This window comes from Schistocerca americana, chromosome 3 (assembly GCF_021461395.2).
Source record: "Schistocerca americana isolate TAMUIC-IGC-003095 chromosome 3, iqSchAmer2.1, whole genome shotgun sequence".
In the NCBI taxonomy this organism is placed as follows: Eukaryota; Metazoa; Arthropoda; class Insecta; order Orthoptera; family Acrididae; genus Schistocerca; species Schistocerca americana.
Window position 1 is genome coordinate 876,615,620 of NC_060121.1, and position 26,806 is coordinate 876,642,425.

Here is a 26,806-nt window from a genome sequence, read left to right on the forward strand (position 1 = left end):
CTGTAAAAGAGTCTGGTTTCATAAGCATTGTACAAGGCATCAGCATTTAAATCTTCTTCCTCTATTATCTTCCATATCTTCTTTGCAAACCCCTCTGCATCTTTTTTGTTAACTGAGCAACTTTCCCTGATGACTTTCAGCTACTGGAAACAATGTCGTTTTTTGCAGTTTGATAGCCAGCCCTCACTTGCCGCAGACAAATTATTACCAACAGGTTGTTTGTAAACTGCAACTGCTTTTTCCTTTACCATCAGGCCAATAACTGGAATTACTTTACTGCGTTGTTGTATGAACCATCTATAAATAGCTACGTACAGTTCTTCATTCTCCCTCTTTGACGAAACCATCTGTTTTCCCAACTCCCTATTCATTTGGTTGTGTACTGTCAAATAAAGCCTTCTTTCTTTTTAATGTCTTAAATAGTGGCTTTTCCATCATTGTACTCTGCAGCAGTGGCTTTCTGCAGAGAACCTCAGTTCAACTTACCTAAATTTTCAAGTTTCTGCTTGAAGTCTAGCATAATATGTTTCCTTTTAGAGACATGAAGCTGCACTGTATAGAATGCCACAATTTCAAATACGTAATGCATTGTTTAACATTGCAATTCAGTAACAACAGTGCTGTGCACAATAATTCATTGTTGTGTGCTATTTTAGATGTGGACCAGATTACGGAGAGAGACCAGACTACCGAGTGCCTGATCAGTGAGGGTTTAGTGTAAAAATAATAATAATAATAATAATAATATTGTTATTATTATTATTCTTTTAATTCCTTGAGAACCTCCATTCCTGCAACTATGTCACGACATGTTACAGGTGGCAGGAGTGTGTTGGAGTCCGAATGTGGGCACAGGTGCAGCTTCGGCACACGGGCTGCTGTGGACAGGCTGCGAGACGGCGGGGCTGATGGCCGGCCTGGACCGGAGCCTGACCGCCGTGGACTGGCTGCCGCGGTTGAGCGCGGCTGCCGCTGCAGGCACTGGCCCCACCACTCCGCCTCCCGTGGGGGGCGGCGGCACAGAGGCCGATGGGGCTGCCGAAGATGGGGTGGAGGGGACGGTGTGCACACCTCCCGGCATCACGAGAGCTAAGGATGGCAAGCCACCTCTCAGGTAAGGCAGCGATCTGCAGCCTGTAGAAACAGAGTGATCTTATCATTAAATAGTTTGAACCGAATTATACCTGCAATAAGTCCCTAGTGAAATAGTGTGAGATCTACCTGGAAAGAAATCTTCGTTGGGCTCAGAAAGAAAAGGTAGCTACAGAAAGTGTACTAGAATATCTTAAAACTAAACTTTTGTAATACTTCCCTATGTAATCACCGTTCAGATTACAGGATTTAATAAGATGACAAATTCTCTCTGAACTCTGCATAAAATACTTCCACCAGAGTCTGCAAGGGGAGAAAGGCAGTGGAGAGTAGAACGAAGAATGGCGGACTGCCCTTGGCCACAGCTGGCAATGTTCATTCATTTGGTTGGACAGCAGATTAGTGGTGATGCTTAAATTAATAGACTGCACAGAAATTCCATCAGAGCTAGCATATGATATGTCTGCTACCACAGGTGGTCCTGCCTGTGATTGGACAGAATAAGCTTGTGACAGGAAGGGAATAGGATGTGCTGGATGGGTGTACTGCACAGGACTTGCACCTACGCCCTGCACAGAGGCATGACCCATGTGGCAAGGGATTGGGAGTAAGTGTGTCATAATGGAGGACTAGGAGCTTTCGTAGATTGTTTTTGCAGCGGAGTAACACTTTGGGTGGGGTTGAAGGGGCTATGGAAGAATGCTCCTCATTTCTGGGGACGATGATAAGCCATCAGAGGCCTAGTGAAGGATAAGGTTAAATTGTTTTGGTCCAGGGTGCTGAGGGAGTAGAGAGGAGGGTGCTTCTCTGCAGTTGGTTGCTGGAGATAGTCAGAGAATTAGAGGCTTCTGTGGATAAGGCTCAGAAAATCTTATGCGGACTAGATTTGGAGGGTAATGCTTGTCTTTAAAGGTTTCAGTAAGACCTTCAGAATACAGGGCAGAGGGTTGTCCATCCACAGGTGGCTGGACTATATGAGAGAGGCTTTTTAGTGTGGAAGGGATGGCAGCTATTAGAACACAGATAACTGTTGGCTGTCAGTGAGTTCGATACAGGCACATGTTTTATGGAGCCATTAGGGAGATGGAGGTCAGTGTCTGGCAAGGTAGACGTAAATATATTTTCCACTGATTTTCTCACATTTCAGTATATCATACAGTATTTTGATTTTTTCATTAACAAAGCCAAAATTACATTGTTTGCGCCTATTATACAAAAATACATCCGATTACATCAGAGGCAAGCTTACGACTCCCACACTCTGCGGAAATAACAATATTCCAAAGGGTTTACAATATTCTTCTAAATGAATTCCTACAAGTTTTCATAACATTATTAATTTTGATTATTGTTTCATAAATGAATCCAGTAGTAAACATAGTAAACAGTACAGGAATGTGTAATTAATAATAGAAATTTTAATGCACATTCAGAACTAATACTTATTGATTATAACATTGAAACTAAAATATTTCATAAAATAGCTCCTTTTCATAAATTTTAACTTGAAATATAGCATACTGTGTATAAAATTATGTGAAAGTTTTCATCTGAGATAATATTAACCTGTCCAAAATTCGAAAAATAATACTGGTATCGACTACTACTATTGAGGAAAAGTTTTGTTAGGGTAGGATGTCCCATTACAACCCTGTGTTGAGATTTGGATCCAGATCATAGATATATCACCAATGAACCAGAACCACATGAGAGATTTGGGATTGTTACGTTGCTAGAAGGAAGGTGTTTTCTAGGTGATTAGGTTGGCTTATAAGGGTGCCATGCAGAAGCCCATGATTGTGCTGTGGACTTTTTTTTTTATCTTGCCTTCAAATTAGAAGTATGTATAGATAAATGAGAAGTATATATGGGTAAGGGTGTGATTTTACAGGTTTATAATGAAGATGGGCATGTGGTCCAATACTGATTAGCCCAAAATAAAAATAAACAATAAAATACATCACACACACACACACACACACACACACACACACACACACACACACACACACACACACACACACACAGTCTGCCATTCATCATGTGCATAAAGTATGTTGGTGTATAGCTAGATGGCAGCAGTAGTGACAAGCAGGGATCTAGGTGGCATTGAGATGGGGATGGTTGAGAGGTGATGAAGAAAGTGGTTTGAATTCTTGATGTGGGAAGTTAGGATGCATTTTTTGGGTTTTAAATATTGGTCAACAAGAGCTGAGACTTTTTCTGGAGGAGAACAACAACCAATTACAATGATGCATCTAACATGGTTAAGTTTATCTATTTTGGAAGGCATGTAGGAGGCAAGTGTGGAGACAGTAATTGAGATGAGGAGGAAGATGGGTGTGGGGGAGAGGTTCTGAGATGAGCCAAGGGATCTGAATCAGAACTGTAGGTTGGACTTTTGGGATGGTATCACAGGGTTTGCAGGTTGAGCTATCAGGTAGTTGGTGGGCACCTACTGTCAGGCAGTCACTGCTGTTCATCACAACAGAGGCGAAGCTGTTGCCTACAGGGGAGAGAATCAGATTTGGTTCTGTTTTAAGGTTGTAGGTGGCTACTCATGCTTTTATAGAGAGGTTTGTGCTTTTAAGAAGGGATATAGGAAAGGAGGGCAAAGCCAAGCTGAAGGTAAGGAATCACTGCATGGTTAGGTGGGGGTGGGGGACAATAGCGGTTGGGCAGAGGTATGACCTGCAAGAACAATGGTGTAGTGCTGGGTTTTGACTGGGTTAGGTTGGAGAGGAGTGGTGGCAAACAACTGTTTCCCCTGAAGGTTTGAGAGGAAGAGAGTAGGTCTTTGATGAGACCAGTATGATTAATTCTTTGTGTGGGGCTGAATGTGAGGACTTTATATAGGATCTAAACTTCTCTGAGATTTAGGCTTTTTGTGAGTAACTTGAAACAGTGTTTTGGGTTTATGTGGATTCTGGATTTTACACAATATTGGGAGGGAGTTTGCAGGAACATGACAGTTGGAAAAGGTCAGCAAGGCAGGGTCTACATTCTGTGAGGGGTTTGAGTGTGGCGGGGGGGGGGGGGGGGGGGGGTTGGAGGAGATTGTTGAGGATAGGACAGATATTGTTAAGGCCGGTATTACACTACCAAATTTCTTTGTCAAAGTTGATATGTCAAATATTTTTGTCAAAGAAGTTGGATGGTGCAATAGGGCACATTGTCAAATCTTGTCTGTCGTCAAATAAATTTGATCAAATCTAGGGCCTTGCTGTAGATTTGATCATAAAAGTCGCTTGTCTTCTGTTCACTGCAATGTGACATGTTACCACGGGGAGTGCTAGCATCATTGCAACGTTCTGTCATCTGTAGTGTGTTTATAAACATGGCCGGTAAATACAGTTGGTGTGTACCAACAAATACAAAATTAATAGAGATGTATGAAGCTGATGAGGTGCTTTACAATCTGAGGCACCCTGAATACAAAAATAGATTAAGAAGATTGGAGACCTAACTTAACCTAACCCTCTCCTGTAGCAAGGAATCTGAGTGTTACAGTGAGCCTGTCTTCTGCAGATATAGCAGTTCTTAAGTGAGTATTGTGCTTTGTGATATGAGGATACACTTCACTGAGTAAATACTGAAATGTATGCTCATCCATTCTTAAATAATTTATGTACAACTTGACATCCTCCATTACAAGCTCACGTAACAAGTTTCATTGAATGCTTTTATTGTCTTGTTGTAAAACCCACGGCTTCACCCAGGTATGTTTTCCCCCCACTTCTCTTCTACATGTGCACACAGTGCAATTGTGGTACATGCAACGGCTGTGGTTAATAACAAGTTGTTGTTGTCAGACATCTTGAACTTTGATGAAAAAAATGTTGACAGTGTGATATCCCTGTTTAGTGCCGTGTCAAAGATCTTTGTCAGATAAATTTGATGAATATTTCATCATATCTTTGATCAAATCTTTGACTGAGAAATTTGATAGTATAATAATGGCCTAAGCAGTGGTTCCTGAAGAACTTTTCAAGTTACTGGAGGGCCAGGCTTTCAGATTGGGAGATGGGGGGTGTAGATAATTGTGGTTGCACAGTAACGATATCTTGTGTGCGAAGAGAAGTGATCCAGTAATGCATATGCCATGAGGATTTGTTTCTCATTTAATTTACAGCCACAATTGTATTTTTAATGGATGTGCTTAATAATTTGAACTGTTGGAAGTGATATTTTTGCTTTGCTTTAATGAAAGGTGTCTTAACATCAAATTTACACAATGACTGTTTCTTCCACAGCTATGCGAAGTTGATTCACCTTGCAATCAGCAATGCTCCCAAAGGGAAAATGACTCTTTCTGAGATTTATCAGTTCATCATACAGCAGTTTCCATACTATCGAGATGCAGGTACAGGGTGGAAGGTCAGTTAAGTGAATTAATATCTGTGATAGCTATTCAATGCTAAGTCATTATATTTTTCTTTTATGTAAGTCTGATATGTTTCTTTAAGACATCCACCTTGACGGTTTTGTTTTGTATATGTATTCTCACACTAAATGGTATATGATTTGAGACGTCAGGGAGATTTACTGTGTTTTCAGAATTCAATACGTCACAACCTGTCACTGAACAAATGTTTCACAAAAGTAGCTCGCTCAAAGGACGATCCAGGGAAAGGTAGCTACTGGCGTATTGATTATTCTTCTAGCCGAGAGGAATCTTTCACCAAGAAGAAGAAAAGCACTCAGGCAGTTAAGGTAAAGATTATAATATAAAGTTATATTGTATATTTACAATGATTTGTATTGTGTTGAATGTAAAAGAAGCAAAAATCAAAAAGAATAGTGACTGCATATATGTTGATACAAATACTAGTGAATTGTTAATTTTAATCTCTGAATCGGATCTCGATTTATATCCCGCAGGTTCTGTAAACCATGTAAGTGACAGTCTGGTTGACAGATTAATATAATACTAATATTTCACACCGAAATCTTTTCGTCTTTTCTCACGATAACTAAGATCTGCCAAGTCTCACTTCACCAATGGAATTCGTAATTTCTGTAAAGACTTTAACGTGTATATTAATAACAGTGTTGATCCCAATAAGAATTCTGCAGTTGAATGTAAATTGACATTATGAGATTATTTGTTAAATTATCATGATACAATACAATATGGGATCAGTATGCCTATGTTGTACGTAAGCATCCATCAGTGTCAGTACCAGCCAAGAGTACAAGACAGTAACAATCATGAATAATGGCAGATAATTCCTTTTAAAATGTACACTTAAGCCAGAAGAAGACATGGTGGACTGTGATTTAAAACTTGTGCACACTACTCTTTGGAAAGTATTGATATCAGAGATTCTTACTAAGCAAATTCTCAGTTTTATTATTTATGTGATATTAGAATATTCAATAAATGAACATTGTAAAATTTGTTGGCAAATGTGAACATTGTACTTGGGCAAAAGTCATGGTGTTCATAATAAAACCCGGAGAGCGAGGAATCTACCTTCATGTTGCAAAGATTACTTATTTAAATGTTTAAGGACATGAAAGATAATAATTTGAAATGCCAATGGGAGAACTGACAACTTGGAGGAGCAGTTAGCGTAAATAGTTAGGTAAGTAAAAATATAGTGAAGAGATAAAAAAGAGGAGGAGTATGTGATAAACAGATCCAATATTAGAGCTCTAATTGTGTTACGTGAGGGAATACAAGTTATGTGGGGTATTGGTGTGACTTTCGCTATTTTGTTTCATGTGGGTTCCCCAATTTGGCAAAAGGGTGTCAAGAGGAAGTCACCATCTGGTTGTCATATGTTGGAATCTGGAAGAAGACAACCATTGGTATAACAGTTGTAAATTGTCTTATCTGTGTCGGGAAAGTACCAGAGCTCCAAGCGCCAATAGAAAGCACTGATGCTCAAATCATTATAGGCACTGAAAGCTGGCTAAAGCCGGATATAAGCTCAGCCGAAATTTTTGCGAAGAACCTAATGGTGTTCCGATAGGATAGGCTAAACATGGTTGGCAGTGGCATGTTTGTTGCTGTCAGAAGTAGTTTATCTTGTCGCGAAATTGAAGTAGATACTTCCTGTGAGTTAGTGTGGGCAGAGGTCATTGTTGGCAACTGCAATAAAATAACAATTGGATCCTTTTACCGACCTCCCAATTCAGATGATACAGTCGCTGAAAGGTTCAAAGAAAACTTGAGTTTGGTTTCAAACACCTACCCGATTCACACAATAACAGTTGGTGGTGACTTTGATTTATCCTTGATATGCTGGCGAAAATACATGTTTAATTCCAGAGGTACACATAAAATATCATCCGAAATTGTGCTAAACGCATTTTCTGAAAATTATTTTGAGCAGTTAGTTCATGAGCCCACGTGAATAATAAACCATTGTGAAAACACACTTGACCTCTTAGCAACAAATAATCCTGAGTTAATTAAGAGCATCAAAACCGATTCAGGGATTAGTGAACACAGAGTTGTCGTAGCGAGATTGAATATTGTAATCCCTAAATCCTCAAAAAATAAGTGAAAAAATACCTGTTCAAAAAAGCAGATGAAAATTCACTTGACGCCTTCCTAAGAGACTGTCTCCACTCATTCCAAATTAATAATGTAAGTGTAGACCAGATGTGGCTTGGATTCAAAGAAATAGTATCAGCAGCAACAGAGAGATTTATACCAAATAAATTAACAAACGACAGAACTGATCCTCGTTGGTACACAAAATAAGTTAGAACACTGTTGCAGAAACAACAAAACAAATATGCCAAATTTAAACAGACGCAAAATCCCCAAGATTGGCGAGCTTTTACAGAAGCTCGAAATTTAGCGCGGACTTCAATGCGAGATGCCTATAACAGTTTCCACAAAAAACTTTGTCTTGAAACCTGGCAGAAAATCCAAAGAGATTCTGGTCGTATGTGAAGTATGTTAGCAGCAAGAAACAATCAATGCCTTCTCTGCACGATAGCAGTGGAGGTACTATCGAAGACAGTGCTGCCAAATCAGCCTTCCGAAATGCCTTCACAGAAGAAGACGAAGTAAACATTCCAGAATTCGAATCGAGAACAACTGCCAACATGAGTAATGTAGAAGTAAATATCCTCGGAGTAGTGAAGCAACTTAAATAGCTTAATAAAAGCAAGTCTTCTGGTCCAGACTGTATACCAATTAGGTTCCTTTAGGAGTATGCTGATGCATTAGCTCCATACTTAACAATCATATAGAACCGTTTGCTCAATGAAAGATCCGTACGCAAAGACTGGAAAGTTGCACAGGCTACACCAATATTCAAGAAAGGTAGTAAGAGTAATCCACTAAATTACAGGCCCATATCCTTAACATCAATATGCAGCAGGATTTTAGAACATATATTGTGTTCGAACATTATGAATTACCTTGAACAAAACGGTCTATTGACACACAGCCAAGATGGATTTAGAAAACATCGATCCTGTGAAACACAACTAGCTCTTTATTCACATGAAATGTTGAGTGCTATTGACAAGGGATTTCAGATCGATTCCGTATTTCTGGATTTCCGGAAGGCTTTTAACACTGTACCACACTAGCGGCTCGTAGTGAAATTGCGTGCTTATGGAATATCGTCTTAGTTATGTGACTGGATCTGTGATTTCCTGTCAGAGAGGTCACAGTTCATAGTAATTGACGGAAAGTTATCGAGTAAAACAGAAATGATTTCAGGTGTTCCCCAAGGTAGTAGGCCCTTTGCTGTTCCTTATCTATATTAACGATTTTGGAGACAATCCAAGCAGCCGTCTACGCTTGTTTGCAGATGACGCTGTCGTTTATCGACTAATAAAGTCATCAGAAGATCAAAACATATTGCAAAACGATTTAGAAAAGATATCTGAATGGTGCGAAAAGTGACAGTTGACCCTAAATAACGAAAAGTGTGACGTCATCCACATGAGTGCTAGAAGGAACTCGTTAAACTTCGGTTTAAAAGCAGACAAAAGCAGACATTGAAATATGTCTGCTTGTGTCTGTATGTGTGGATGGATATGTGTGTGTGTGCGAGTGTATACCTGTCCTTTTTTCCCCCTAAGGTAAGTCTTTCCGCTCCCGGGATTGGAATGACTCCTTACCCTCACCCTTAAAACCCACTTCCTTCCGTCTTTCCCTCTCCTTCCCTCTTTCCTGATGAGGCAACAGTTTGTTGCGAAAGCTTGAATTTTGTGTGTATGTTTGTGTTTGTTTGTGTGTCTATCGACCTGCCAGCGCTTTCGTTCGGTAAGTCACCTCATCTTTGTTTTTATATATTATTTACTAGTCAGTTAGACTTCATAAGACTTTCAGTAACTGGTCATACATCTCATCATAGTTTTATTGTTGCCCTTCTCAAGTTACTTGATTAGTTAATGACGGTCTTACAAATCCTGACCGACTAGTAACTAATATTTCAGTTAAGAATGAACACCTGAGCAGCAAAGAAATATAAGAAACATTTTGTGGTTTGTGTTATTAATATCCACAAGGAAGGAGGGAAAAAGGGCACTGGGAAAGGGGGGGGGGATTACAGTGAAAAACACATAGATCTCCAATGTACTGGATCTCTGTATCTTTGTGACTGTGCCGAGTATCCAGGTATGCCATCTTGGAAAGGTCTCGATGGAAGTGTGTCATCATTTGGCTAGAATAGTTGTCATAATGTGCATAGGAGTCATCTGTGTAATGTTTTGGCCCTAATTTTCCTGTTTCCACAAATGGCTCTGAGCCATCTTCAAGAATAAGTTCAATAGTTGTTCATTCATTCATTCATCCACTCTTCCATCCATCATGTTCCATAGCTCTCATCAAGAAGGAGAAACTTCGGGGATTTGGAACATGGCAAGCAAACAGTAGACACGTTTACTGTATTAACCGTCACTAAACAGCGTAATGCCAGATAAATTTAATACAAATAAATCTAAAAGAAAGCAGGGTGGGGGGAAGATACTGCTCCCTCAGTAACACTAAATAAATCTAAATAAATGATGTTGATATCTCATGTCTGCAGAATACGTAACCAGACCCATAGTCTCTGGGGAAGGCCAACATGACTGTCTTGGTGGCAGTGATCATAAACAGGCCCTGTCTGTGTATTTACCGGACCTCACAGTGTGGTGTATTCCTCTGTCGCCTGCAACTTTAGCATCATCTACTGCTGGGAACCTGTGATAGCCTGTCTTCATTGGCCCATTTGTTATGGTGCCATCTCACTCTTTATTATCTGACAGTAACAGATTGGAGAAAAATGTTTTAGGTGTTATTGAGGAACATGTTCAAAGATCTGCTTTGGTTGATTAACAGATATCTGAAGGATATCACAGTACTAAAGGATTTGTTTGTAGTACAATGCTCGGTAAAGCACTCATTGAGATTGTACTTTGAGAGAGGGGCAGAAATTGTTCATTGGAGCAAAAATAATGTCTGAAAAGTTCAGTATTGTAAGAAAGATGTTGAACTGTAGATACTGTAGATGATCTGTGCTTTATTGTGAATAGAGCAGTTGCAGAGACTGAGGCCAGCATATAGGAAAGTGCTATATTCTAACTGTAAAATTTGGGACGTGGAAAGAATGACAGCTAATTTTAGAAGATTTAGCGTATACAGATGTCACCAGTCACTCTACATTGTGGTTATGCACCTTTGAACTGCAGATTTGTGTATGTAATCACTCATGTAAAGACGTACTCAAAGCTGACTGTGGAGGAACCATGGAGTTATCAGCTGTTCACCTACATAAGAAATGCCAGAGTTTACTGAGGTAATACGAAATAGGAAACTAATAGAAAGAGAGGCACAGTCTACATTGTGGGTTAAAGCAGAATGGGAATTGGGTATACTCTGAGATTGAAATGCTTGGTAGCTGCGATTGAAGTTAATTGGCTCTACATGTGAAGTGAATGCACTAGTTTACAAGGATTTGTCATTTCTGCAGTGCCAGCCACTGTTGGACATCCACAGTGCTCAAGTTTATAAATGGAGATGAGACGAGCGATGTACCACAAGGGAGGGGGATTTGACATACGTCAGTGGGATCATGGGTGGAGCCAGGTACAAGTTGTGTTGGCCTTCAACTGAGTGTGTGCATCAGTTCACAACAACAGTGGAAAAAGCACTGTTCACAGAGATTATTGTTAGGTGGGGTAAGACTTCTGCAGGTGGCTGGCCTTCTAGTTGTACTGACTGGAGGGGCTTTTATCTGGATAAGGTAAGGAAGGTTAGATTTGATCATTCCAAGATGTAACAATGAAAAGACTACAAAGGATGCAGCAAGAATTCATAGTGAGCCAAAGCTGTCAATTTAATAAGTGGAGTGGGAAGTGAATGTTTGGTATGAAATAGATATATGTACTTGAGGCCAGATTTCAGAGAAGTTAGTGTGTGGCTGACATTCAGAGGTAGATAGTAGAATTCTGTGTGGCTCGATGCATAAGTGCCAGACTGCAATTCCAAAGATCCATGGTTTGATTGCCACTCAGTTCTGGGATTTTTGTCTTTCACTCATCACCTCTGGCATGCTTGTTGTGTGAAAAATGATGAGTTACACTGTGTTTCAGAGTGTATGTTAAACTGTAGACTCATCTGTAATTGAATAGGTAAATCTTGTTCTGCAGTGTTCAAGCCAACCTTGGGATTAAGAATAGCTTTAATTTCTTTTAGGTGATTTCTGAGAACAAATAGCTATTGACAGCTTTTTAACCCACCATAATCAATATGTTTAGCTGCTACAGATGGACACTTCTTTTAGTGAGTTTTCTGGATTATATAAAGAGAGAGTGACAGATGAGTTAGAAATTTTATGTCCATCTTTTAGGACAGAAACCCAATTTGCTGCTGACACTGGTCACATGTCTTATATTACATATTGTTATATATAAGTATAGTTATATATTTTCAGAATTTTTTTAGAGCTGCTGGATTTTGTGGATATGTTTCTGTGCTGTTACTGTATTATCTCTGTCATCAGTGGCTGCCCAATGGAAATTTACCCATAAGCAGTGTTCCTGTGTATATACATTACAGGCAGCAGTGCCGTATAGCCCAGAGTGTGGCAGCAATGGGAGCGGGGGCAGTGACCTGAGCAACTGCGTGTACACAGCTGGCGCTGTCGGCCCAACCGTGTCGTCCACGCCATCCCTACCTGGTTGGCAGGTAGCAGATGCCACTGCCATTCATGGCTACTCTGCAGACCTCTCTGGTATGTAACAGTAACTGTAGCTGCTGCTGTACACACTTCTGCTGTCTTCTTGTCGGTGATAGGATATGCCACATGGGATTGAAGGTTGTTAGTTATTTTTCGGTGTTGTGGAATTTGTAAAGCAAGGGCTAACTGATGACGCGGAGCTGGTTAGCGGATGTGGTTAAATAACGAGGGCATACTCTCCTATTGTCACCTGTACTATTGTAGGTGGTTCTGAGTGCGTCAGATGCTGACATTGTTTGAAGGAAGTGATGTGAAGGCAGTGGTGACATTCATTTGATGAAAGACATCACTGAAACAGATAGGAGTTTGGTTTAAGAGCAAGTGTGTAGCATAAATTCTGTATTGTAATTTGTTCATGGTTGTGTTTAATTATGCTGGTGCTACATCTACATCAATAACAAATCTAGCAGCCCACCTCTGAATTGCTTTGATGTCTTCCTTCAGTCTAATTGCTTCGATGTCTTCCTTCAGTCTGATCTGATATGGATCCCAAACACTTGAGCAGTTCTCAAGAATAGGTTGCACCAGTGTCCTATATGTGGTCTCCTGTACAAGGAACCACTCTTTCCAAAAATTCTCCCAATAAACCAAATTTGACCATTCACCTTCCCTACCACTGTTCTTATGTGCTTGTTCCCTCTCATATTGCTTTGCAACGTTACGCCCAGGTATTTAAATGACTGGGCTGCATCAAACAGGACACAACAAATACTGTATTGGAACATTAGAGATTTCATCTTGTGCATTAACTTGCATTTTTCCACATCTAGGGCTAGCTGCCATTCATCACACAAACTGGAAATTTTGTCTGAATCATTGTGTACCTTCCTACAGTCATTCAACTTGTCATATTACTGTACACCACAGCATCATCAGCAAACAACCACAGATAGCTGCCCACCATGTCCGCCATATCATTTACGTGTGTAGAGAACAACAGCGGTCCTATCACACTTCTCTGGGGCACTCCATACAATATCCTTGTCTCTGACCAACACTCGCCATCAAGGACAGCATACTGGGGTCTGTTACTTAAAAAGTCTTTGAGCCACTCACATATCTATGAACTTATTCTGTATGCTCATATTTTTTTTTAACAGCCTGCAGTGGGCCACCATATCAAACGCTTTCCGGAAATCTAGACATATGGAATCTGCCTGTTGCCCTTCATCCATAGTTTGTAGTGTACGTGAGAAAATGACAAGCTGAGTTTTGCACGAGCAATGCTTTCTAAAACCACCCTGGTTTGTGGATATAAGCTTCTCAGTCTCAAGAAAGTTTATTATATTCGAACTGAGAATATGTTCGAGGATTCTGCAGCAAAAGCAGTTAGGGATATTGGTCTGTAATTTTGCGGGTCCATTCTTTTACCCTTCTTATATATTGGAGTCATTTGAGCTTTTTTCCAGTTGCTTGGGACTTTGTGCTGGGCGAGAGATTCACAATAAATGCAAGCTAAGTAGTGGGCCATTGCCATAGGGTACTCTTTGTAAAATCGAAGTGGGATTCCATCCAGATCTAGTGAATTACTTGCTTTCAAATCTTTCAATTGCTTCTCTATGCTAGATATGCACCTTACGATGTTATCCATATATAAGTCTATCTGATTGTCAAATGATGGTATATTTGTACAATTCTTCTGTGTGAATGATTTCTTTAACTGCCACACCAGACTGATCGACAAGGGGATGAATTGAAGCCTTAGTTAGACCTGCTTAGCGATTTTACGCAAGACAAGAATTTTCTTGGGTTCTCTGCCAGATCTTCTGATAAGGTGTGACAGTGGTAGTTATTGTATGCTTCACGAATAGATCTTTCCACTGACCTACAGATCCCTGCTAACCTTCACTTGTCGTAATTTGTGCATTTGCTGTTGAACTGAGATTGCAACAGCTTCTGCTTCCCCAGCATCTGTTGAATTTCATTATTAAATCATGGTGGATCTTTCCCATCCTTTATCCACTTACTAGGCACATAACCCTCCAGACACTAGTATCGAACTACAAAGCCCATTTTCAAGCCAGACCTATTAAAGCTGAACTAGCAGTGCTTGCTTAGGCAACAGCCAATTTAAATGTAGGTAATATACACATAACACATAGTCACATGGAATGTCAGACCAATTCACAATTAAGAAGTGTTCACAAATGCATCTACATTGTGGTTCTATGCAGCCAGTGGGAGAGCAGTGGGCATACGACATATTTGGAGGCAAAGGACAAAGTAATGTTGTCATATTCTCACATCAATGTAGATGCGAAATCCGTTATTCATTCGGAAAAGACAGCCATGTTCTTAGGTGCAACCACAATCATTGGAGTCGCAACATATTTGGAAGAAACAGGCGAATATTTATGACAAGCAAGATTATAAATTTCATTCCAGCTCGTGTGTAAAAATGGGAGGGTCATTCAGAAAGTAAAGAATGTTTGAATTTTTGAATCGTATTGTCACTGGTGACGAGATTTCGCTATCACATTTCACACTAGAAAAAAAGCATCAGTCAGTGAAATGGCATTATTCATAATACCCAACTAAACTGAAAATAAAAAGCAAAACAAATTGTGAGCATCAGATAGGTTATGGTTACAGTGTTTTGGAATCGTAAGAGTGTCACGCTGATTGACTACATGGAGGTGAGACCATAAGTGCATTGGCCTGCTGTCAGCTACTTCAACAACTTCGCCACCCCATTAAAAACAAGTGGCGTGGAATGCTAACCGGTGGAGTCATGCTTCTTCACGATAATGCATGTCCGCAGGTAGTGGGAGTGACATAGGACTTGCTTCATCAGTTTCAGTAGGAAATGTTTTAGCATCCACCATTCAGTCTGGACTTAGCTACAAGTGATTATCACTTCTTCAAATTGAAAGATTTCTTGAGTGGACAACACTCTGGAAGTGATGATGAACTTAAAGAAGCCGTTAATCGGTAGTTCAACAACCTGGTGACAATAGAGTATGCAGAAGGCATAGAAAAGCTGGTAAAATGGTATGACAAGTACCTAAACTTGAATGGTGACTAGGTAGAAAAATATTAGGTCTTCAACTTTGCTTCCGCCGTTTTGCAATAGACAGCAGTAGCGGCAAGTGGGGTTTGGGTGGTTGGTCATAGATGTAATACAATAAGCTTAGGCATCTGTAAACATAATGCCATAAAAATATTAGTTGATTTGTGATTGCATCATAAGGTTATTCTCGATTAAGTACATCAACTTAAGTACCCATTTCTCGCCATTTGTAGGAAGTTTTAATTTTCTGCTTTAACATGAAGAAATATGCGGCTGTGGCTCTTAAAATGTTGGGTAAGACAAATGGTGAGGTAACTGTTAGTGGAAGAACGTACAGAGAATGTTTTCAATGCCTTAAGAACGGTGATTTTGATGTTGAAGTCCGGCGTGGCAGTGGAAGACACTACGTTTTCGTAGCTACAGAAACAGACGAAGACAGTCACAGGACATCGTTATTGAAAGCAACTGATGCATTCGAGCCCAGCACTGAAACACAAATGGCCACAATACAGCGAGAGACACATAAAGGTAATTTTGCAGCAGGTTAGTGCTCGACCCCATGTCGCAAAACCCATCAAAATATACATGGAAACGTTGAAATGAGAAGTCCTATCACTCCTGCTGTATTCTCCATACGTTGTTCCCTCTGACTACCACTTTTTTCGATCAGCGTCATACAGTGTGGCTGGCCAACACTACCGATCATATGAACAAGAGCAAAATTGAATTGATTCGTGGATCAACACAAAAGATGCCCAGTTCTTCCGCCATGGGATTCGTATGCTATCCAAAAGATGGGAGAATGTAGTGCCCAGCGATGGGCAATACTATGAATCATAATTTTTTTGTAAGTTTTTACAATAAAGCTCCGAACTTCCAGAAAAGAAGGTGGAAGAAAAGTTGTAGACCTAGTAGCTTGGGTATCAAATTGTGTGTAAAACACAGTTTCATTTAACTATATCAAATAAAAATTTTTGTAGGAAAAAATGTTTTGTTCTTTTGGAATGATCCTCATGCATTACCTTTTTTCTTACTTCTCATTGGTTAGATTAAACTATCATCCCAGGCAATGATACCAGTGGCAGTGGTGGTGATGATATTGGTGGTGGCTGCGGCGGTGTCAATGATCATGATTGATGATAGTGATACTACAGACAACTGGCTTAGAAAGTAAGGAAAAAAGTGAAATTATGATAACAATTAAAGTGAACCAATCTTATTGTTTACATTATTTCTCCTTGTTCTATCAAAATGTAGACAATCAGTAAATGGTCTTAAGTTAGGAATTGGTATAATGTTAACTTTTATAAACAGGTACATAAATCAGTAAAACAGTTTGTAATTCTGATTAGTCAGAATATGTTAAAAGTAAAATTTTCTCAAGGATCCTCTTAACAAATAGGAGGGGGTATGTTCATCTTATATTCAGTGTTTTCTTATACTTGAGTAATTATACTGTGTCCTTAATTTTTTGGCTTCCTACATCTACATCTACATCCATACTCCGCAAGCCACCTGACGGTGTGTGGCGGAGGGTTCCTTGAGTACCTCTATCGGTTCTCCCTTCTATTCCAGTCCCGCATTGTTCGTGGAAAGAAGGATTGTCGGTATGCCTCTGTGTGGGCTCTAATCTCTCTGATTTTATCCTCATGATCTCTTCGCGAGATATACATAGGAGGGAGCAATATACTGCTTGACTCCTAGGTGAAGGTATGTTCCCGAAACTTCAACAAAAGCCCATACTGAGCTACTGGGCGTCTCTCCTGCAGAGTCTTCCACTGGAGTTTATCTATCATCTCCGTAACGCTTTCGCGATTCTTAAATGATCCTGTAACGAAGCGCGCTGCTCTCCATTGGATCTTCTCTATCTCTTCTATCAACCCTATCTGGTACGGATCCCACACTGCTGAGCAGTATTCAAGCAGTGGGCGAACAAGCGTACTGTAACCTACTTCCTTTGTTTTCGGATTGCATTTCCTTAGGATTTTTCCAATGAATCTCAGTCTGGCATCTGCTTTACTGACGATCAACTTTATATGATCATTCTATTTTAAATCACTTCTCATGCGTACTCCCAGATAATTTATGGAATTAACTGCTTCCAGTTGCTGACCTGCTATATTGTAGCTAAATGATAAGAGATCTTTTTTTCTATGTATTCACAGCACATTACACTTGTCTACATTGAGATTCAATTGCCATTCCCTGCACCATGCGTCAATTCGCTGCAGATCCTCCTGCATTTCAGTACAATTTTCCACTGTTACAACCTCTCGATATACCACAGCATCATCCACAAAAAGCCTCAGTGAACTTCCGATGTCATCCACAAGGTCATTTATGCATATTGTGAATAGCAACGGTCCTAAGACACACCCCTGCAGCACACCTGAAATCACTCTTTCTTCGGAAGACTTCTATCCATTGGGAATGACATGCTGTGTTCTGTTATCTAGTAACTCTTCAATCCAATCACACAATTGGTCTGATAGTCCATATGCTTTTTTATTTATTGTTCCGTTGGACCACATTTAGGAGAAGTCTCCATGATCATGGAACGAGTCAATACATGAAATTATAACACGATTGTAGAAACAGATAAAATGAAATATAAGAAACATATTCAGGCGACAAGTCGTTAGTTTAAATAAAGAAAATCAAGAATGTAACACTGGAATTTGCTTAATTTTTTAGCTCTTCCAGGAGCTCCTCGACAGAATAGAAGGAGTGAGACATGAGGAAACTCTTCAGTTTAGACTTAAAAGTGTTTGGGCTACTGCTAAGATTTTTGAGTTCTTGTGGTAGCTTATTGAAAATGGATGCAGCAGAATACTGCACTCCTTTCTGCACAAGAGTCAAGGAAGTGCATTCCACATGCAGATTTGATTTCTGCCTAGTATTAACTGAGTGAAAGCTGCTAACTCTTGGGAATAAGCTAATATTGCTAACAACAAACGACATTAAAGAAAATACATACTGTGAGGGCAATTTCAAAATTCCCAGACAATTGAATAGGGGTTGACAAGAGGTTTTCGAACTTACACCATACATAGCTCGAACAGCCCGTTTTTGAGCCAAAAATACCCTTTTTGAATCAGAAGAATTACCCCAAAAAATAATACCATATGACATAAGCGTATGAAAATATGCGAAGTATACTACTTTTCGTGTTGAAATGTCACTTATTTCAGATACTGTTCTAATGGTAAATAAAGCGGCATTTAGTTTCTGAACAAGATCCTGAACATGGGCTTTCCACAACAGCTTACTATCTATCCGTACGCCTAGGAACTTTAACTGTTCCGTCTCGCTTATAACATGCCCATTCTGTCTGATTAAAATGTCAGTTCTTGTTGAGTTGTGGGTTAGAAACTGTAAAAACTGAGTCTTACTGTGATTTAGTATCAAATTATTTTCCACAAGCCACGAACTTATATCATGAACTACATTATTTGATAATGTTTCAATATTACACACAAGATCCTTCACTACCAAGGTGGTGTCATCAGCAAACAGAAATATTTTTGAATCACCTGTAATACTAGAAGGCATATCATTTACATAAATAAGAAACAGCAGTGGCCCCAGCACCGACCCTTGGGGAACGCCCCATTTAACAGTGCCCCATTGGGACTGAACATCATTACCACTCAATATTGCGGAGGATTACCTTCTGCTTTCTGTTCTTAAAGTAGGAGGCGAACCAATTGTAAGCTACTCCCCTTACTCCATAATGTTCCAACTTCTGCAGTAATATTTTGTGGTCAACACAGTCAAAAGCCTTCGTTAAATCAAAGAAAACACCTAACGTTCGCAACCTTTTATTTAATCCGTCCAAAACCTCACAGAGAAAAGAGACTATAGTATTTTCAGTTGTTAAGCCATTTCTAAAACCAAACTGTACATTTGACAGCAAATTATGTGAATTTAAATGCTGCAGTAACCTTGTATATACAACCCTCTCGATAACTTTATCAAACACCGATGGCATAGAAATAGGTCTATAATTGTCAACATTATCCCTGTCTCCCTTTTTATAAAGTGGCTTCACTACCGAGTACTTTAATCGGTCAGGAAACCGACCACTCCTAAAGGAAAAGTTACAGATATGGCTAAGTACTGAGCTAACATACGTGGAACAATACTTCAGTATTCTGCTAGATACCCCATCATATCCATGAGAGTTCTTGGTCTTCAGTGATTTAATTATTAACTCAATCTCCCTCTTGTCAGTATCATGGAGGAGCATTTCAGGTAACAGTCTCGTAACACTTTTTTCTAAGAGCGCTATATGATTCCCTGTTGGGACTAGGTTTCTATTTACTTCACCTGCTATATTCAGAAAGTGATTATTAAGTACTGTACATATTTGCGACTTATCAGTAACACGGACATCCCCACTACGCACTGATTCTATATTCTCGACCTGTCTCTGCAGACCAGCCACTTCCTTTACGACTGACCATATGGTTTTAATTTTATCCTGAGACTTAGCTATTCTATCTGCATACCACATACTTTTTGCCTTCCTAATAACTTTTTTAAGCACCTTACAATACTGTTTGTAATGGGCTGCTGCATTTATATTTTGACTGTTTCTTACTTTGTTCATTAAACGACTGTGGGGAACTGCATTGAATGCCTTGCGGAAGTCAAGAAACACGGCATCTACCTGGGAACCTGTGTCTATGGCCCTCTGAGTCTCATGGACGAATAGCACGAGCTGGGTTTCACACAATCGTCATTTCGAAACCCCTGCTGATTCCTACAGAGTAGATTTCTAGTCTCCAGAAAAGTTATTATACTCGAACATAATATGTGTTCCAAAATTCTACAACTGATCGACGTTAGAGATATAGGTCTATAGTTCTGCACATCTGTTTGACGTCCCTTCTTGAAAACGGGGATGACCTGTGCCTTTTTCCAATCCTTTGGAACGCTACACTCTTCAAGAGACCTACGGTACACCGCTGAAAGAAGGGGGGCAAGTTCCTTCGCATACTCTGTGTAAAATCAAACTGGTATCCCATCAGGTCCAGTGGCCTTTCTTCTTTTGAGCGATTTTAATTGTTTCTCTATATCTCTGTCATTTATTTCGATATCTACCATTTTGTCATTTGTGCAACAATCTAGAGAAGGAACTACAGTGCAGTCTTCCTCTGTGAAACAGCTTTGGAAAAAGACATTTAGTATTTCGGCCTTGAGTCTGTCATCCTCTGTTTCAGTACCATTTTGGTCACAGAGTGTCTGGACATTTTGTTTTGATTCACCTACCACTTTGACACAAGACCAAAATTTCTTAGGATTTTCTGCCAAGTCAGTGCATAGAACTTTACTTTCGAATTCATTGAACGCCTCTCGCATAGCCCTCCTCACACTACATTTCGCTTCGCGTAATTTTCGTTTGTCTGCAAGGCTTTGGCTATGTTTATGTTTGCTGTGAAGTTCCCTTTGCAGCAGTTTTCTAACTCAGTTGTTGTACCACGGTGGCTCTTTTCCATCTCTTACGATCTTGCTTGGCACATACTCATCTAACGCATATTGTACGATGGTTTTGAACTTTGTCCACTGATCCTCAACATTATCTGTACTTGAGACAAAACTTTTGTGTTGAGCCATCTGGTACTCTGAAATCTGCTTTTTGTCACTTTTCCTAAACAGAAATATCTTCCTACCTTTTTTAATATTTCTATTTACGGCTGAAATCATCGATGCAGTAACCGCTTTATGATCGCTGATTCCCTGTTCTGCGTTAACTGTTTCAAATAGTTCGGGTCTGTTTGTCACCAGAAGGTCTAATATGTTATCGCCACGAGTCGGTTCTCTGTTTAACTGCTCAAGGTAGTTTTCAGATAAAGCACTTTAAAAAATTTCACTAGATTCTTTGTCCCTGCCACCCGTTAAGAACGTTTGAGTCTCCCAGTCTATATCCGGCAAATTAAAATCTCCACCCAGAACTTTAACATGGTGGGGAAATATACTCGAAATATTTTCCAGATTATCCTTCAGGTGCTCAGCCACAACAGCTGCTGAGCCAGGAGGCCTATAGAGACATCCAATTACCATGTCTGAGCCTGATTTTCTGCCTTTCAGTGGAATATTTTTTCCCTATGCTACATAACATAACTAATGGTATTAGTATGTAAGTACTTCTGGATTAAAGGAGAACACTCACCAAAAAGCAGAAGCATTGAGTTGTCGATAGGTACAAGAAAATTTGATAACTTTTGGAGTTCGCCTTTGACAGACTAGAGTAAAACAGGCATTCGTGCCTGCGCGGGCGTGCTCACACACACACACACACACACACACACACACACACACACACACACACACCTATCTGCTGACATGGTGCTGGCTGGACTAAGAGTGCCAATGCTATTTTTCAGCAGGCGGACTGGTTGTGGTGGGGATAGTGTCAGATGGGGCACAAGGAGGGGAGAGGAAGTGGTGGAGGGTGGCTACCATCTCAGAGAGAGGCGACTGATTTGCCTGCTAGGAAAGAGTGAGGGAGAGAAGGTGGGTATATGGGCTGTCTGGCACAATTGTAGTCACCTGTGGGAACCAGCACTAACTGAAGGTGATGTGGGGCTGAATTGGGAGAGGGTGACAGGGTGGAGGAAGGTGAAACTGTTGGGTGGAGGATGTGAGGACAGTGGATTACCTGAGATAGGGGCCAAGACGATCCTGGAAGCAGAGATTGTGTTGTAAGGCTAACTTCCATCTGCGTAATTCAGGGAAGCTGGTGGTGGAGGGAAGGATCCAGATGGCTTGGGTTGGGAAGCAGCCGTTGAAAGTGAGCATGTTGTGCTGCTGGGTGGTCTACCTTATTCCTCACAATAATTTGATGGTGGACATTCATCCAGGTGGCCATCTGGTGGGTAGTCATACCAACATGAAAAGCTGTGCAATGTTTGCAGCAGAGTTGATGTATGATATGGCTGCTTTCACAGTGGCCCGGCCTCTGATGGGATAGAATAAGGCTGTGACAGAACTGGAGTAGGAGGTGCTGGGTGGGTTGATTTGGCATGTCTTGCACCTTGCTCTCCAACAGAAATATAACCTGTGTTGCAAGGGCTTGGGAGTAAGAGTGGAATGCGGATGATATAAATTGTTGTGTAGGTTTTTGTGGCTATTAGAACAACAATTTAGGAGGGGTGGAAGGGTCTTGGGTGGGTTATCTCTCAATTCAGGGCAGAATGAGAGATAACTGAAGCCCTGGCAAGAGATTTTTTGGTGTGAAAGGGATGGCAGCTGTTGAAAGGCAGGTACTGTTGGAGGTTAGTGGGTTTAATGTGGACAGTTGTATGAATGGAGCTATCAGAGAGGAAGAGGTCAAGTCCAGGAAAATGGTGCATTGGGTAGAGGAGGACCTGGTGAAACAGGTGGGAGAAAAGGTGTAGAGGTTGTGGAGCAACGTGCTACCTTCCAGGTCGTTGATCTCTACCTCTCTGTGGCTCCATCCACACCTCCGTCTTCATTAAACCCACTAACCACCAACAGTACCTCCATTCCAAAAGCTGTCTTCCCTTCCACACCAAAAGCTTCCTGCCATACAGCCTAGCCACCCATAGACAACATATCTGCAGTGATAAGAATTCCATTGCCCTGTATGCTGAAGACCTCACAAAGGCCTTCACATGCAGGCAATACCCCCAAACCTTGCCCACAAACAATTTTCCCATGCTACATTCTCTCACACCTCAACCCTCCCACCACCACCAAGAATCAGCTACAAAGGAGCATGCCCCTCATCACACAATATCATCTGGACTGGAGCAACTGACCCATATTGTTCACTGGGTCTTTGATTATCTCTCATTCTACCATTTTGAGTGACAGTCTATCCAAAATCCTTCCTACCCCCCTCTAAAGAGGTGTTCTGTTACCCACCCAGCTACACAAGATCCTAGTCCACCCTTACGCCACTCCTGCTGCCAATCTCTTGCGACAGGAATCATATCCCTGTGGTAGACCAAGGTGCAAGACCTGCCCAGTCCACCCACACAGCACCTCCCACTCCAGTCCTGTCACAGGCCATCCTACCACATCAGAGGCTGAGCCACTGTGAAAGCAGCCTCGTCATATTTCAGCTCTGCTGCAGACACTATACATCTTTCTATGTCGTATGACTACCAACCAGCTGTCCACCAGGCTTAATGCCCACCGCCAAACTATTGTTGAGATCAATGAGCGATGAAACATGCACCTGAGTACAACATGCTCAGTTTCAGTGACTGCTTTACAGCTCGAGCCACCTGGATCCTTCCCTCCACCACCAGCTTCTCTGAACTTTGGCTATGGGAGTTATCCTTACAGCACATCTCCTGCTCCTCTAATTGTTCTGGCCTCAGTCTCAGGTAACTCACTGTCCCTGCACCCTCCACTGAATAGTTTCCCCTTCATCCATCTGGTTATCCACTCCCAGTTCACGTCACTTCACCTTCAGCGTGTGCTGCTTCCCAGTGGGCACTACAATTCCTCCCGCATTCCTAGCAGGCAAACCAGTCACTTCCCTTTGAGATGCTAGCCATCCATCCCCAGTCCCTCTTCCTGCCTCCTACTTCCTGCCTTCCTCTCCCTCTACCTACCCTACCCGACACTAACCCCCACCACAACGTGTTGTCCACCACCCGAAAAATAGCATTGCCACTCCTAGTTTAGCCGGCACCGTGTGAGGGCCATAGGTGTGTGTGTGTGTGTTACTCTCGCTTGTCACAGAATAACTCCAGAAGCTAGCAGGTATTCTTTTTTTTTTTTTTTTTTTTTTTTTTTTTTTTTTTTTTTTTTTTTTTTTTTGAGCTAAATCTTCACAGAATTCGCTGTAATTAATTTACATGTATGTTCCAATGGTACCAGGGGTTTTTAGGCATTTCTCTCTTCTCTGCATTTATAATTCTTCTGAAGCATATAAAGATAAAAAATTCTAAAGATTTCTGTATCCATATGTCTCAAACCTTCTGCCAGAAACAGAAGGTAACGAGCTCAGTCCACCTATTTGAAGTTCCTGCACTTTCTCTCCATTCAGAGTAAGTGTGAGACTCTGCCTTAAATGGCATCAAACACCATGTTCAGAAAAACAGCTTTGTAGTGAGCCCTGAATTGATGAGATTGTTGAGTTAAAGAGGTTTCCTCTGGTTTTAGGGGTGAGGGGTAGGGAGGCAGTCTGTTGGGTGAGGAAAGGGGGAATGACCAATTATTGTTTCCTGCAATAATAATTATCAGCAGTTCTCTTGCGTTTCAAAAAGAACATGACTTTTTGAGAAGAGCGAGGTGTACCAGATGAATGAATGCAACCGATTTTTGCATCATAGAAAGTGAAGATTATACCAAGAAATATGAGAAAGGGGGCAATTATTTAACAAAGTTGTCTGCAAAATGAAGAAAGCAAAATGGATCAAAGCAACTCTTAAATAGAAAATGAGAGTTACAAGTAAATACTAATAGCAATGTTATAGAATATGTTCAGTTACATAAAACTATTCATAAATGTCTGTGAGAGGGTGTGAAAGCTACAGTGAAAATTTGGTAAGAGAAACAGTCAGCAACAATGACAATGCTGTATGAAGAAAACAGAACAGAAAATTAATTTGGGGAGGGATCACATTTCATCAGTAAAAAGTAAAGTCATGTGACATTGTTGGCTGAGAGACCCAGAAGGGCAGGTTCAGCTTCCTAATTGGAAAGGTTTTTCTGTCTTTTGCACACTCTTGTACTTTACCTTTCCATTGCAAAGTGTGAGGGTTGTGTGTTTAAACCTTTCGCTGTTGTGGACACATATACATATCCTCCTGTGCCATTTCCCCAGCGCTGTGGAAGTGTATACGCGTGCCGTGTAGTTTTTCCTATAGTGCTATGGACATTTGTACGCATCCTGAGCAGCTGCACTCTCACTGCTGCAGATATGTTACTTTCGTCTATCAGTGAACAAAAATGTTTCAAGCATTTATCATACAGAATATGTGCTTCATTGTGCGCTATCATTCACAAAAACATTGTTTTGGTATCTTAAATAGTTTATGAAATATGACAATTGTTATGACCTCCTGATTCGAGATGGGCAAGGACGTGAATGGGTGCGTCTCATGCAACCTTACTCAGATATAAAACTCAATAACTCAAAGAACAAAATGAGATATCATTTTGCTCTCAATTTTCAATTAGGTGAATAGTACAGCCATAAAAAACATTGCCCTCAGCACGGAACGCAGAAAGCACATCTTTAGCAGCAAAAAGGTTAAGTCTATCTGATAAGTGTACATGACTGGAATGTGTGTGTGTGTGTAGTGTGATGATGAGAGCAGGAAGGGGGGTGTAAACCAGTGCCGGCACACAGCTCACTCTGCACCAAGGGAGCCGCTGACCTTAATAATATAAGCCACGGCATTGGCGCAAAGTCTGATGGTCGGGAACTTTATGCCACCACCCCTCTTCCATTTTGCCATAAAGACAAAGGGAAAGCTGCTGACAGCATGTGGTGTACACAGGCGGTTATCCATCCAAGTACTGGCCGAGCTTGACATTGCTTAGCTTTGGTGTTTTGATGAGAATGGGTGTATTTGATGAGGCGAAACCATTGGCATTTCATCAGCTAAGATGGCAGATTGCACAGCATCTAAAGGGAAAGTCTTGGAAGTATTTGAAAATTTTGTTCAGTGATTATTTAATTTAACAGATGAATCACAAACATAGATAGATGATGAAAACAGTGACATTCTGGAAGTAATACTGGAAAACATATACAAAGCTATTTGAAGGACCAATTTAGGAAAGGCACCACAATATATCAGTGTTTCTATTAAAGTAGATAAATTGAGAGGAAATGTACAAAAGAAATACCGAAAATTAAGTAACAAATGTCTACCTAGGAAAGGAGCTTTACAGAACTGGAACATTTCTGTTATAATTCACTTTTATAAAAAGGGGGACCCACAAGATTTTTTTAAAAAAAAAAAAAAAAAAAAAAAAAAAAAAAAAAAAAAAAAAAAAAAAAAAAAAACCTATAGACATTGTAGCCTACTCCCTGTAATGAACAAGATAATCACTAAATGATAGAATGGGCATCACTCAATGCACCCTTTGCAAGTTTTAAATATTATTTTAGCACATAGAAGGGAGCGCAAATAAACTAACCATTTTGTTTTTGATTCATAGTGTCCGAGAAAAATATCTTGACCAAAATCAGTGCTAACAGTCTTTGAGAAACAAGAGAGTAAGTTAGCTTTGCCCTACATTAGTATAATGGTCAATATGTACATCAGCATTACAACTTTCACCAGACTTTATGAGCATAGTGAAGAATTTAGAATCAAAAGTAGTGGAAAAATGGAAGAGGTCCCAGAGAGACTGCAGAACTGTCAGTTCAGTGTACTGTTGTGATTGAGTTGGAGCAGACAGAGATAATGTTTTAATGAACAGTGTGTAGGCAACACTAGGAAAGATACTGGAGCAGCATAGATGTGTATGGTGGATGACCGTAATGTGTGGAGCGGCCTGTTGAAGGCCT

The 26,806-nt window shown here is 40.5% G+C and overlaps 1 protein-coding gene across 1 annotated transcript in view; it reads left to right on the forward strand.

Annotated features, from left to right (window-relative positions):
- LOC124605491 (forkhead box protein J3-like) overlaps window positions 1-26,806 on the forward strand; it is a 62,405-nt gene that overhangs the window by 16,045 nt on the left and 19,554 nt on the right. Inside the window, exons 2-5 of the mRNA XM_047137215.1 lie at window positions 819-1,114; window positions 5,346-5,469; window positions 5,650-5,805; window positions 12,110-12,284. Of these exons, the coding sequence (XP_046993171.1) occupies window positions 909-1,114; window positions 5,346-5,469; window positions 5,650-5,805; window positions 12,110-12,284 (661 nt within the window). The 5' untranslated portion in view covers window positions 819-908. The remainder of the gene's footprint in view (window positions 1-818; window positions 1,115-5,345; window positions 5,470-5,649; window positions 5,806-12,109; window positions 12,285-26,806) is intronic.